The following is a 13,983-nucleotide window of genomic DNA, read 5'->3' as shown; positions in this document are numbered from 1 at the left end:
CACCCACGTGCCAGAGCTTGTACAGCGAACTGGGGCAGACAGGAACGGTGAAATAAGTAGTAAAGAGAATGCTTGAATTGGAGCGAGCAGAGGAGTGAGACTGAACTGAGCTTCCCATGAGGAGCACAAGGGGAATTTGAAGAATGAACTTCCAAAGAGGACTTGGACAGGTTGGCTGTGAGAGCAGGAGACCTGGCAGCCCTTACAGGGGTGGCTGGGAACAGAGTGACTCTATCTGAATAGCCAGTGCTTAAGAGAATACTTGGTATGAAAAGTGCCTTCAAGTAAGGGAAGCACACCGACTTTCCCACACACCTTACTGTCTCTCAAGTCTAGTTGTAAGAATTGAATCTTTGTTGTGGAGAGGTTTCAAAGTGGAAAAACAGTCTCTGAATAGGGAGCAGACCTTCTTGGGAGTTTTCCTTTCCCACCCAGCCCAGCCTCATGCTCTGCTCAGCCTGGACTGCAGGCTCATCTCAACTGCTGGGTGCAGCTGTGGCTCTTCTGGCTGCTCTGAGCAAATACAAGGTACTCAAAGAGTCATCATGGAGGGGAGAAAGCATCATGGTGGTTCTTTCTGATCTAGCAAGGAAGAAGTAGTGCCAGTATCATTCCTGATGTCCTCATGTGCCAGTCATTTAAACTGTTTCTGGAAACATGACTTGCCAACTCTTCCCAGACTGTGGTACAGAAGGTCCTTCATTAATTGTTTCAGACCACCTACAGGAAGACACAATAAACATTCAGAAATGCTCCCACCTTACAGCAAAGCTGCAACCCTAACACAATAATGAATATTGTTGAGTTCTGCTTAGGCAGGTGATTTGAGTAGTTGCTGTTTATCCTGTTCAGGGCTTCTTAGTATGCAGGAAAGTGGTGGCTTTTTTGACAGCTCAGCAGACTCTAGCATGTGGACTCTGCTCTACCTTATGGCTTTCTTGGTTGCTGCAAACACTCTACCTGCCTCAGGTCATTTTCATGGGGGTTGTCCAGCTGCTGGAGGAGTCCGCCTGCCTGCCAAAATGCTTATCAAAAGCTCAGTAACAAATAAACAATGTATTATGCTGTTGGGAAAGGGTTTGGCAGCATGATGTTGCTGCCCATGAGCCAGGGTCCACGGTGCCAGCTGGAAATCCGTGACCAAACATAGATCTGAAAGAGCAAGCAGGAGAGACAAAGTGTTCTGGTTGCTTTCATGCTGGATCTTTTGTTTATGGTTTACTTCATCCTATGGGCCAGTAAAATCCAGGCTAGGGGTATCTCCCAGCCTTCTTCAGCAACAGCTTTTTTCCATCAGTGGAGAACACCAGTGAGTGATGCTTTCCTGGCCACGCTGCACTGAGGTCTTTGGCAGTCGTGCGAGCGCTTGCTTCCCCCAGCCGCGTTCTTGCACACTTGTGTGAGTAGCTGGAGATCCAGCTCCTGAAGCATCTGAGAAGCCTTTTTGGAGAAGTCTGCTTTGCACTGCTGGGTAAGCACGGTGCTTCTCTGTCACTTTTAAAAGTTTGTCACTGATAAGCCTGGTCTGGCACCTGCAGCAAGCAGACAAGGCTGATACTTTTTCTCCCCACCCCACAGAGTGGAAATGAACTTTGAAAATCGATTGTGAAAAGACCCAAGACAGATCTTGTCTTCCACCTTGCACAGAAGCCTGTAGGCTGGTGAGGATAAAAAGAAGAAAGGCTGTTGGAGGGTTGGTGTGGGGTCCAGAAGACCCTTGGTCTGAGAACCCTGAGTATGCAGCTTTTCACTTCTGTGCAGCAGGAACTTGGGGTACACGACACAAAGGTGCTTTGTGAAACTAAAAATTGAGGGGTATAGAGATGTGGTACTGACAGCCAATCTAGGCACTTAGAGAACAATTTAGGCTGTACATGGGAAACTGTTCATTTGTCTAGCTGAGTAAATTAAAATTCTGTGCACATTATTCCAAAGGAGACTTAAAAAAAAGAAAAGGAAAAAAACGACAGCTCTTAACTTGGAACTGTCTGCAGAGCCACAGCCAGCTCCCTGTCTGCGTGCATGTCTGTGTTCTGTTCTCTCTAGGGCAGAAAATGGTGATGACAAAGAGTATTTGGGATGTGTGCTCCAGAAACGTGGTGTCTGAAGCATGCCAGTGCTACTTGGAAGAAGTACGAGGTTATCTGGCAGCACCACAAGCTGGCCAGAGGCTTTTAAGGCCGTTTCCTCCATCTTCTACTGAGTTACAGTAATGCTGGTCTTAATACCAGTGCTGGGAAGGATGTGGGGACAGGAGCAAAGCATTAGGCAGCTTGGCCTTGGTGTCTTCTGACCCTTGGGAAGCTTTTCTTGACAATATTAACTCTAAACATGCGTGTGTGGAGCGGTGTCACGACTTGGGAGGGTAAGCTGGCAGACAGTGCATCTCTTCTCGCATTTAGCAATCATGGCCTCGACCTTCCACCCTGCTCCTGAGAACCCGGGGCTGCCTTTCTACTGTTGTTTTATCCTTAGTCCTGTTTAAGAAGATCCAGGCTGCTGCTGCCAGCAGGCTTAAGAACTCTCTCTTCCTAGTGCATATTTCTGGCAGAAGCAGTCTTCACAAACTGGGCTTGGGTCTGTTTCTCTTGGCTAAAGGAACTTGTCAATCCAGAAATAAAATAAGTAGATTTTATTTAACTTGCTGGCAGTTTGTCTTGGACGGGGGTCATCAAACTTTTTGTTTTGTTATTTCCTGACTCTCCTTCATTCACATGTACAGCTTTGGAAGCCAGAAGTCGAAAAAATATAACAAAAATGAAAAGAAAGCTCAGAGTATCTTTTTTTTTATTTTTTTTTTTCAAAATTCCTACTACCAGGATACATATTTTAAGCGTATCTCTTGATTTGGTTCTTGAAAAGCAGTATCTTTGGGATGGTGGGATTTTTTAATTATGAAAAATCATTACTACTTTCGTACTTTTTTTCCTATTGAAACCTAGAACAAACTGCTTCTCTTCTCCTCCAAAACAAAAACAACCTCCAATTCTTTTTGAATATGAAGTTTTTTGACTGTTCTGGAAATGACACTGCAAATAACTATGGACTCTATAGACAGGAGCTCTAAACGTTCCCTGGAAGAAACTGAAGACGTATCTGCTCCCCACACCCCACGAATACTTCTGCAATTGTGAAAACTCATCGACAGGTCCCTCAGAAAAACCTTAAACCCAAACTTTGCAGGGCTTGCTCTTCATGTTGGGCTATTGAACCTGAAAAACAACCCACTGTGTATGACATACCTTTTGTACCTTCTCCTCTTCTTTTTGCGTATTTGAGCCTTTCTGCAGATGGTACGAACGCAGAGGTGCAGATGTTGGAGGGCCAACAAGAACAGAAAAAGCAAGTTTTGCCTGGAGAGTGACTGCCTGGGGTGGAAGAGCTGTGCAATCAGGTTGGGGATAAAGCCCAAGAATCAGAATTGTTCTGATCAAGACTTTTCAAAAGGACAAAATTGGGCAGGCTTCGTGGGAGCGGCTTATTATGAAAGACCTGCGAGAGAAAGGCAAACAATGTTGAGGCACACCCAGCGTACTCCAAGGCTGCTTTTCCAAGTGGGGCGAACGTTTAAGTGCCAGCTCGAGACATTATTATGAGGTTTCAAGTGCCTTTGTGGCTCAGACACCCTGGTGTTTATCATTCCTGTGTCTTCTGGATCTCATACAGTTGATTTTTTTTTTTTTATAAACTTGAGGTACATCATGTCTTAGTACACAGCTTTGGTACAGGCTTTCCCCAGTTGATCAGGGGCTTTGGCAGCAGCAAACACAGTAAAGCTGTGTTTCAGGAGGACTGCGTAGTTTGTGTTTCCCATCTGTGTAGTGGGTTTTCCACTTCAATGAATAAAGTAGCAACTTCACTGGTACGTGAGGTACTTGATGGTCTCTGACTTGTACCAGGACAGACGCTGGGCAGCTCATCAGCTCCCTCCTTCACTGCACGGTATGTAGGCATCTCCTTGGGAGGACCATGCTGCCAGCTGAGCCTTTCCTTTGCCAACTGAAGATCTCTTTTGCTTGTGCTGGGGACTTGCCATAGGGGCGTCTGTTCCTAGAGGATACCCCTGATTCAGAGAAGACTTGTTCTGCCAAGTGATCTGTTATCCTGGAGTCAGCTCGGGCTGGTTTGGTTTGCCCTTAGCTCAGTCTCACGGCTGCTGTGTTACCTTTCATCCAGCACTGTGTTCCCAGCTGGGCTGCCTCCTCTCACAGCACCAGATAATCTGTTCTTCCACAGTCCCCATTTCAGAGCATCTTCAACTGCGATTCTGTGAAGTAACCTTGAAGTGCCCGTTGTCACTTGAGATGTCCTTGATTGCAAAGAAAAGAGTGACAAGAAGTCAGAAAAATAACGGGAGAGGAGCAGAAAGGCTGCTGCTTAAGACAATTGTTTAAATGCTGTATGTGCCCAGCCGGTACTGAGAGGCAGCTCTTGATGCGTTGACTTGTGTGCCTGCAGGGCTACGCATAGCCTACTTTCCTTGTGTCTGTCCTCAGAAATACTTTGAGTCAAGGAAGGCTCACTCAGTAGCAGCTGCTGCACACCCAGCTGGTGGCTGGCCGGTCCAGTCGTGGTCCTGAGCCCTGCTGACCGGGCTCAGGGTGAGTGTGGAGACCCTCCGAGGTGCTGCTCCGTGTTGTCACGGCTCATGCACAGGCCTGCCTTGGGTTGTGCCTGTCCTGGCAGCCAGCACTGTTGTGCTGCACCTTGAGAGGTGACTGGGAAGTGAGTCATGGATGTTGGTGGCGTTAGGGAAGACGGATGTGGGTCTGAGGATGCTGCAGGCACCTCTCCTTTCAAAAGAAAGGGTGGTGGGGATGGTCCTACAGTGAGACCTTCGATCTGACCCTCCGGGCTTTGCCAGCATTGCTGTGCTGTGTTTCTTCCCTGACAGTGTGGCACTGACGATTAGCAACACCAGCTGCCTTTGGCAAAGCCTGGTGTGGATCCCAGCCATGAGATCTCAGTCTTGCAGAGATGCTGTGTTGCTTATCAGCATCTTTCCTTGCCAACAAAGGGACAACAGCATGAGACAGGCTCTGGAGAGGGGAAACACGCTGAAGATGGGTGTGCTTTATTAACTTTGCCATGTTCTGCTACCATCCTGCTGAATGCAGCTGTTCTGCATAAGGGGAAAAGAAAAAGACTGTTCCTGTGTCAGTGAGACAGGAGGACGGTGTGTTTTGCTCCTCCAGGTACACAGTCACTGAGACAGTTCCTCCTCCTTTGTAGAGACTGCTACTTTGGAAATGATTTGAGGGATATTCAAGCCAAAACAGGTGTAAAACTTTCCCTAATTGTCTGGGACTGAGTTAGTCCAGACCTGTTGTCTCAATTTTTGCCCTCGCAAGCACAAAATAATGCAGCTGGAACAATGTTCTGTCCCTTAGCCTTTTGGTTTTTTCATATGGAGGTCGTCTTTCAGGTGTGTTTCCCTTTCATTTTGCCTGCTATGAAATTTCCTGATTGCTCCTGATTTTCTTCCACCAGGGAATTCTCTTGGTGTACGACATCACTAATCGCTGGTCCTTCGATGGGATAGACCGATGGATAAAGGAAATAGATGAGGTAGGTTGAACAGAAGAACACATGCAGTGGTCTATAGCAAAACTTTGGGGAGGTATCACCTGAGGTGCCACTTCTGCTATGGGGACAAGAATGGCTCTGCAACGGAGAGGAAACGATGGGAGTCTGCTAATAAGCAAAGCAAAGGGATAAGTGTCTGCCCTTCCCTCTGTATAAATCTGCAGTAATAGGAAAGAGCTTGGGAATGGTCAGGGAAGATAGGAACGTTCCCTCTAAAACCCATTGTGGAAGGGTTAAATTAGTCTTCCTCGTTATTTAGTAATACTGCTTGGCAGTCCCGCCCGGTCACAAAGCAGTTTATTTCTTTCCCCTTCACTGCTATTGCAGCTAAGCAGAACACTGGGTGTCAGTTGCCCTTACTAAGGACAAACCACGATTTCTCAATTTTTTTCCTTTTTCAAGCATGCTCCAGGTGTCCCCCGAATCCTGGTGGGAAACAGGCTTCACCTCGCCTTCAAGCGGCAGGTGCCAACAGAGCAGGCCCGGGCTTATGCAGAGAAGAACTGCATGACGTTTTTTGAGGTCAGCCCCTTGTGCAACTTCAATGTCATAGAGTCCTTCACAGAGTTGTCCCGTATCGTCCTCATGCGGCACGGCATGGAGAAGATCTGGAGACCCAACAGAGGTCAGTGGTGAGGAGGATGCTCAGTGCGGGGAGGGCATGAGAGCTGGCTGGGCGGAAACGGAGGGGCAGGACTGACTGACTGCCTGGGTGGGAGGTTTGTTTATTAGGAGCTGTGGGATCTGAAAGCACCTGACATGGAGAAATGCCTCTGGTGAGACAAGCTGAAACTGAGCCACAACGCGCAGGAACCCAGCGGTGAGGGATGGGCAGCTCCAGAGGCAGTTCAGCATGTCTAGGATTTGAATTGCTCTGGGGCATCCTGCACCTCTCCACTTATTCTGAATGAGGCTGAGAGCAATTAAGCTCACAACTTGAAAGTACTTCCAATCAAACGGCTGTGTGGGATGAATCGAAGTGTTAAGCAGTTCTGTCCTTACCCTTGCCTGAGCCTGTGTCTCCTGTTTGGGAGAAACCTGGAGGCAGAAAGAGCCCAAGGAGCTGAAAGGAACTAGATTGCATCCCTGCTGTCAACGTGCAGCAGTGGGCTGGGGTATCCCATATATCCAGGCACATGTGCTACAGTGTGGCAGACTGAGCAGAATCCACATTATGTCTCACCCTGTTGTGTTCAAAGCAAAATAGTCCGATTTCTCACATTCCTGACTGGAGGTAGCAGCATACCCCACTGGCAGCCTGAGCAGCAGGAGATCTGTGCTCTGGGGGTGATGTGACTTTACATGGATCCTCAGCTCCTGCTCACGAGGGAGGGAAAAATCCTGTTTGTCAGCCCCAGTCACCAAATTATCTGCCAGGGCTCCTGACCTGGCTGCCATCCCGCTGTCTCCAGTTCACAGGGAGATGGAGAGCAGGAACAGGGCTGCATTCACAAACCTCTTCTGAACCTCTTCCTGGGGCAGGACTTGTACCTGCTGGCTGCCTGCTCGTGAGCAGCAGCGAGGCTTTGGCGGCGGGCTGGAGGGGAAAGCTTGCCCTCGTGTGGCCGCTTGCTGGGAAATCACCCTCAAGCCGACTTCCCAGAGCAGGCCCACATGATGGACACTGAGCTAGGAGGGCGCTGGGAAGCCTCAAAGGGCAGAGCCTTCTTCTGCCTTGGTGGGACATTGGCTGCTGCAGGCACTTTGCAGAGAGCTGGCCCGTGGCTTCTGCTCCCTGAGCAGGTCCCAGGTGCAACTGTCCTGCTCCAGGCCTTGCTGGCCCTGTTCCTCCTTCCCTGGGCATGTCCTTTGGTTGCTAGATGATGGCCTGAGAGCCCAAGTGTCTGGCAGGAACGTGAGCAGGGCGCTGCTGGTCCCGGGCACTGCACAGAGAGGAGGGGTGGCAGTGCCGAAGCTGCTGTTGCCATCAAAGCTGGTGTCTTGCAAAGCATTAATCCCTGAAGGCAGAGCTTACTTGGGGTTTCCCAAACTTCTGTCTTACTTAATCTACTCCCTATTCAAGGCTCCTTTGCAGTTGTTGTTAGCTTATCTCCCCAAAGGAGCATGAACTGTGCAGCATAAGGAATAGTTGCGGGGAGAAGGCAGCCTTTGAAATCTCCTGGCCCTTGACTGTCTGGTCTTTTCTCCCACCAGTGTTCAGCTTACAGGACCTGTGCTGCCGAGCCATCGTGTCCTGCACCCCAGTCCACCTCATCGACAAGCTGCCGTTGCCCGTCACCATCAAGAGTCACCTGAAATCCTTCTCGATGGCGAATGGGATGAACGCGGTGATGATGCACGGCCGCTCGTATTCGTTGGCCAGCAGTGGGGGTGGGAGCAGCAGCAAAGGTAACAGCTTGAAGAGATCCAAATCAATTCGTCCTCCCCAGAGCCCCCCACAGAACTGCTCGCGCAACAACTGCAAGATCTCTTAGCAGGATGGACACGCCGTGAGCTTCTAACAAATCCACACCCACCCACCGATGTACAGCTGTTTGCACACTTAACCCTTTTGGACTGGATCCTTTCGGATGGGCTGCGGTTGCTTTTTTCCGATGGCGAGCACAAGCGCTGGGAGTGTTCTCACGTTTTGGCTTCGCATCCGAAGCGCGGTGCCGGCTGGGTCTCGCAGCGCTGGCGGGGAGAGGACTCTGCCAAGTGACCCTCCAAGAATGCTTTGGGCTTTGCCTCTCGGCCTGGGGTGGAAAATTCAGCAGCTGCTGGGCTGGGGAGGGGGGAAGGGGAAAAAAAGCTCATCCAGTCTCAATGGAGAAATGGATTTAATGGAAGATTGAGAGGCTTAAGGGAGTAGGCAAGGAGAGTCTGTGCTGCAACTTTAACTCTTGGACTCCTGAACAGATTGCTGGTGCAATAGTGATTATTGGATGTAGGGAAAAAAAGAGAAGAAATGGGGACAGGGGCTAATGACAGTTTAATGACAGTTTTCACCAGGATGTTAACCTGCTGTTGCCAAAAAAAAAACAAAATCAAGGCAAGAGCTGGCCAGTTAGCAAGGGGAAAAAAGCAGCCTGCTTGCCTTCGTTTATTTATGTAAATATTATACATATATATATATCTCACTTGTTTTTTAAGGGTTTTTTTAAGAAGCAGTCAGGGAAAATTTTATGCAGCCATGTAAATACAAGCACTGGATTAACTTCCCCAGTGTCAGCAAAAGGAGAAGAGTGGAAGATTTTCTGATGAAAATATCCAAATGCTTTAAGAGACTTTCAATCACCACCTGGGCTTGCGCTGGGTTTTTTTAAAGTACTACATATGCAGAAGGAAAGAACAATTCATGTGTAACATACCCCAAGCTGCTTTATTCCAGTTATTCCCTAAAACTTGTGAGTGCCGAAGGGAGGGTAGGATGTCAGTGGATCGGGGGGCAGAGTGGAGAGGCTGGGGTCTCGGGGTTTGTTTTCAGTAGGCAGGATGAAGAGACAGCTCTGAGGTCAGATTGATGCCTTGCTTGCTTTGCACCTTCTGATCCTCAGCTGACTGGGGACCGAGGAGCAGAGGATGGAAGCATTGCGCCTAAAGCAGCAGAAAAACACTGAATTTTGTCCCTTATCACTGCAAGACCTCGGCCGTTGCTTCCAGAGCCCTCCATCCATGGCACAGCCCTCTGAACCCTGATGTGACACCACCCTGTGCGACAGCACCTGAATCTTGGCCGCTTCTTGCTTTGCTTTTCCAAAGACTTTCTGCCTGAGCTGGTGCTGCTGCGGCTCCTGCTGGATGAAAGTGGGGAAAGGACAGAAGCAGTTTTTCCCACTGGAGCGGGAAGGAGCAGGGACTGGGAAGGTGAAGGAGGTTTGTGTAGGAAAACAGTGATCCCCAGGTCCTGTCGTGGCGAATGCGCTTGGCTCTCATGGCAGTGCCAGGAAGTGGGGAAAGCAAACGGCTTTGCTCTGTAGGACTGCTCCTGGGTTTTAGAGGGGCAAGAGCTTGAGATGTGATCGTGTTGTGGGAGATCGTGAGTCAGGCAAGGGCACATGCTTCCCTGGCTTCATCCCATGGCTGAGCTGTGCTGGAAATTCACCTGGAAATAACACCTGACCCTTATTGCAAAAGCTAAGCAGGGTGTGACAGTGGGACTAAGCTATGTGAACAGATTCTTGTAGGTGGGCAGGATGTGTAGATGGTGAGTAGTGTGGTAGAAAGTGAACTGCTTTTCCTTGTGCGGGGCTGGTCTGAGCCCAGCGAGGAGCCCAGCCGGTGCAGTGCTGCCATCTCCCTCCTGCTGTGAGCAACACCTCTAACTCTGGGCTCGCTCTTCTCCCCGCCTCAGCAGCTTGTTGCATTGCATGGGCAGAATGAAGCCGCAGTGGCTCCTGTGCGGTGGACAGACCCGCTTTGTTCAGGCAGCGTGCGGGGGCACATCCCTCCACGGGGGACATCTCCTTCCCCTCGCTTCCGAGCCGACCTGGGAGGTGAAGGAGCTGTCCCCCTCCCTGCTCTGTAGAACAAAATACAATGCAGGGGTAGGTCTCTTGGCTCGCCTCTCGCGTGCTTTATTGCCCAGCTTAAATGAGTGAGGAGAGAATTAAACCCCAGGCAGATGGAGGGAGAGAGAAGAATCCTTTGTAGTGGTGGTTTGGCTCAAGAGCAAAGCCGCAGCCGAGCTTGGCGCAGAGGCTGGGGGCTTTGGAGAACCTGTCTGGGATGGCTGGCACCTGTTTCCCATCACTTAACACAGAGCAGAAGACAATCGCTGGCTCAGCAGCCCGGGGATATACGGCCAACAGGTGATGGAGATGCTCCCCGGCACCCTAAAGGCGGCTTCTCCTGGAAAACGTCATCTGGGCACCGCGAGGCCCCTTCGCCAGGCTGCTCCCAGTGTGTGGGGCGAAGAGGGACGAAGGTTTCTTTCCTGAAATCACAAAGCTGCTGCATGTCTAGAAAAACTTGATGTACCTCTGCTTGGTTTGGCTTTGCCACACATGACACCTCCCCATGCCTTTTTCCCTGTGCTTGAGTTTTTTTATTTTTAATTCTTTTTTTGACCCTAAAAAGCTGTCAACAGATCCTGTCTGGAGTGAGGATGAAAGATTTACCTGGAGCAATCGCTCAGCAAAAATCCTTTTTTTAATTTAAAAGGAAAAGATTCTTGCATCTGATGTCAACACTAGTCTGTAGCTGCTCTCCAACACTTGTACCATTCCTGAGTTGGTTTTTTTGGACTGTCCTTTTATTTTTTTATTCCTTTGTACAGTCAATGTTGTTCAACTGATTATACATGGTTTTGTTTTGTATAAATTAAAGTCTTTTTTTTTGTTTTGAACTACCGATTGAAAGTGCAGAAGTATCAGTTTTTTGTGTGGGCTGGGAGAAGATGAAGGGAAAAGGTGGTAGTTTTGCCCAAAACTGTGGAATTGGGACTGTTTCTTATGGAGGTCCCCGTTGCTGCTTCCTTATTGGCCTCAAAATAACTCATGTTAACCTCAGATTGCATTTTCTTGAGGGTCTTAAAATCACAGTTCCTGGATCTGGGGTTCTTTTTGTTTTGTTGTGGTGTAGGCTACTGTGTTTTCTTAATATCGTAGGTAGCCAGGCTCCCATCAGCTCACCATGGACTCTCAGTTCCTGGTTCACGGCCATGGGTTTTGCAAGTATTGTTGAAGCCTTAAATTGTGTCTCTGGGCTGTGGCGATCTCGGGGAGAGGAGCAAGTGCTGCACAGTGCTCACCCGTCCTACCCAGACTGGATCAGGCTGGAACACAGCCTGGGATAAATGTGAATTTGAAATGAAAAGGTGCTGCCCAGAGCTCAGAGCACCAGAGTTGCCACCGGGGTGTCACTGGGGCCAGGAGCCCCTGGGGAAGTGGGGGATGGAGGGAAATTTCTCCTCGCCTGATCCATTTCTCTCTTGCTCCCATCCCACCTCCACTTGACCTCCCTTCTTCCCTCCCTGCTTGCTTCCCTAGGATCAGATTTTCCACTTCGTACCAGACTGGCCACGCTTGTTTTAACAGCCTAAGTAGTAATTGCCGAGGCTGGGAGGGGGCAGGGGGGAAATGAGATAGTGTCTGCAGCCTGGAAAACCCTGGAGCTAAGGTGGAAGCCTGGTCAGCGAAGAGTCACGGAGACTTTGGTTTTTTCCTCCTTTTTCAGGGGGTTTCTGGAAGCGTCTGTTCTCTCACCAGCAGAGCCAAAACAAAGGCTGTATGTGGTTCCAGGTGGGTACAGGCAGCCTGCACTGCAGCTGTCTGGGCTCGGGAAGAGCAGTGCAAGAAAACACTGCATGGCCTGCATGTCAGGAGAAAGGCTGGAAAAGCTTTAGGGCTCCCTGTTCCTTGGAGAAAGTGGAGGGAGCAGTTTGCTCTGGGCTGGTTCAGGTCTTTCCCAATTGGGTGTGTTTATCTGAACCTTCCCAGTTCAAGGGGGTCTTGGCTTGATCCCACTGTCCTTTGTGGGGTTGTACCTTACAGGCTGAGAAGAAATGGGAACCTCCATCTGACTGCACCCAAGATGCTTGAAAATGAGGGTGCACCTACCCCTGGGTGCGCTGGTGGGGCAGGAGCCCTTGTCCTGGGGTACAAGGTGTTACTGGAGCGGGGGACATGGCACTGCGCCTTTTCCTCCGGCATGGGGTGCTGAGCTGCTTCCTGTGTTCCCTTGTCTTGAAGGTAGAAGACGAGCCATAAAAGCCATGTCTATGTCTGGGATCTTTAAAAGTGACCCAGAAAAATCCCTGTTTTGGGGAGCAGTGGGTGCCTGGATGTGCGAAGGGAGAGACTGAAGTTACAGCTGGTTAAGCTTTTGCATGATGCTGTATCGTGGGCTTGGTCCAGGGTGGGGAGAGTTGCTTTTTCTTTCATCTTCGGCTGAAGAGGCCGGGCGTGGGTCCCCAGGCGTGGGCGAGGCTCTCGAGTCATTGGGAGCTGCATTTCCCACCACGCAGCATCCAGCATCCCTCCAGCCGACCTTGGGGCACCGAGGCAAAGATTCCCGGCAGACACTTGTCACGGCCTCGCTGCTTTTGATCTCGGCGATGCGGGGATGAGGCATCTCAGGCTTCATGTGAAACTCGGGCCACCCGCTGGGCTGCTCCCCCAGCTCTGGAGAGGGGCTGCTGGGACAGCACAAACCCCAGCACCAGCATCTTCTCAGACTGTATTGCTGTGACCACATGGACCCCAGTATGGGGATGGGTAAAAGCCAAGCTCCAGGTATTCTCTTCCCCCCCTTCCCTCCTGCACTAGCATCCTTGAAAGGACCCTGGGGCACCACAAAGCAGCTCTCTCCTCCCGGGCTGCGTCGCTGGGGAGCGAGCTGCCGTGGGAGCCTGGGGTGCTGCCGCCTGGCCGGAACAAGGGGGTTTGGGGACGAGGGCTCTCCACGCCTGACACTGCTGCAGGCAGCTGGTGTCTGGGTTGGCTGGTGGGTCTGGGGGGCTCTGGGCTGCTGGGGCAGGCAGGTTACAGCCCCCAGCAGCTCCATGGCCATCCTGATGCAATTCCCTGTTTGCAAAACATCTCACCAGCCTCTCCACGGGTGTCCTGGGGCAGCGTAACCTCTCCTCCGTATCCAGGCCTGGCCAGACCCCTGGGCAGCTGCTTGCTGGTGGAACTGGGGTCCCTGGGCACAGCCACGGGATGTGCTCCAGCCCTCCACACAAGGTCCCAGCGAGCTGATGTGGGGTCTGACCCTGCTTTGGGATTTCAGGCCCCTGGGTAGCCCCAACACAGAACCTCCGGCAGCTCAGCCCTTTGCCGGCCCCGCTCGGGCAGGGCAGCGTTGGTGGCTGCAGGTCGCGGCGCTGTGTCAGCGGCACCATCGGGAGGTCAGCGTGCCGGGGCAGTGCGTCTGTGTCCGGCTTGCACCGGCGTGGGGGTGTTGAGGGCCCCCCAAAACGCCTGCTCCAGTGCAAGAGGGCTTTCCCTGGGAGCCGCAGGCAGGGCAGCACCAAACCATCACATGCCAAACCACCTTTGGGGTGCAGGTAGGTTTTGTTTTTCCCGAAAACAATATCAAGAAAAGTCTCCCTCCCTTTTTTCTGCTTTCCCCCCGTGCCCCAAATTACAGCCCTGAATAGGGGAACCTGGAGGTACTGAGCTGCACCCCTCAGGGCAAAACCCCCTCGGGTGGGTTCGCTGCTTCCCAGGATCTGCAGACCTCTCTCAGCGCTGAGACAGATGGGCCATGGCTCTCGCTGGTGCTGAAAGAGTTAATGCTCCCAAAATGCCATGAAACGTTCCTGCTGCAGGTCAGTCTCCACCAGGGATTAGGGAAATCTGGCCCGGGAGCCAGGGCCGGCTCCTGCCAGCTCAGGGCCGGCTGCGGGACGTGCTGGGGAAGGCAGCGGCAGGATTGAAGCCCAGGCACAGTGCGCCGGAGCAGCCCTGCCAGGGTCTGGCACGGCCAGGCACTGCCTTCCTACTCAGTTTAAAA

At 51.1% G+C, this 13,983-nt stretch overlaps 1 protein-coding gene across 2 annotated transcripts in view; it reads left to right on the top strand.

Moving 5' to 3' along the window:
- Nucleotides 1-10,878, top strand: part of RAB40C (RAB40C, member RAS oncogene family) — a 32,571-nt gene extending 21,693 nt beyond the window's left edge. For both annotated transcript variants that reach the window (XM_082064859.1, XM_082064858.1), the window contains exons 5-7: nucleotides 5,491-5,568; nucleotides 5,989-6,211; nucleotides 7,741-10,878. In XM_082064859.1, coding sequence (XP_081920985.1) covers nucleotides 5,491-5,568; nucleotides 5,989-6,211; nucleotides 7,741-8,021 — 582 coding nt within the window. In that variant the 3' untranslated portion in view covers nucleotides 8,022-10,878. The remainder of the gene's footprint in view (nucleotides 1-5,490; nucleotides 5,569-5,988; nucleotides 6,212-7,740) is intronic.
- The last annotated feature ends 3,105 nt before the right edge of the window (nucleotides 10,879-13,983 follow it).

Source organism: Streptopelia decaocto (assembly GCF_964273445.1).
Source record: "Streptopelia decaocto genome assembly, chromosome: 13".
Classification (NCBI taxonomy): domain Eukaryota; kingdom Metazoa; phylum Chordata; class Aves; order Columbiformes; family Columbidae; genus Streptopelia; species Streptopelia decaocto.
Note: the sequence above shows the minus strand (reverse complement) of the source record. Positions and strands in the feature narration are given on the sequence as shown.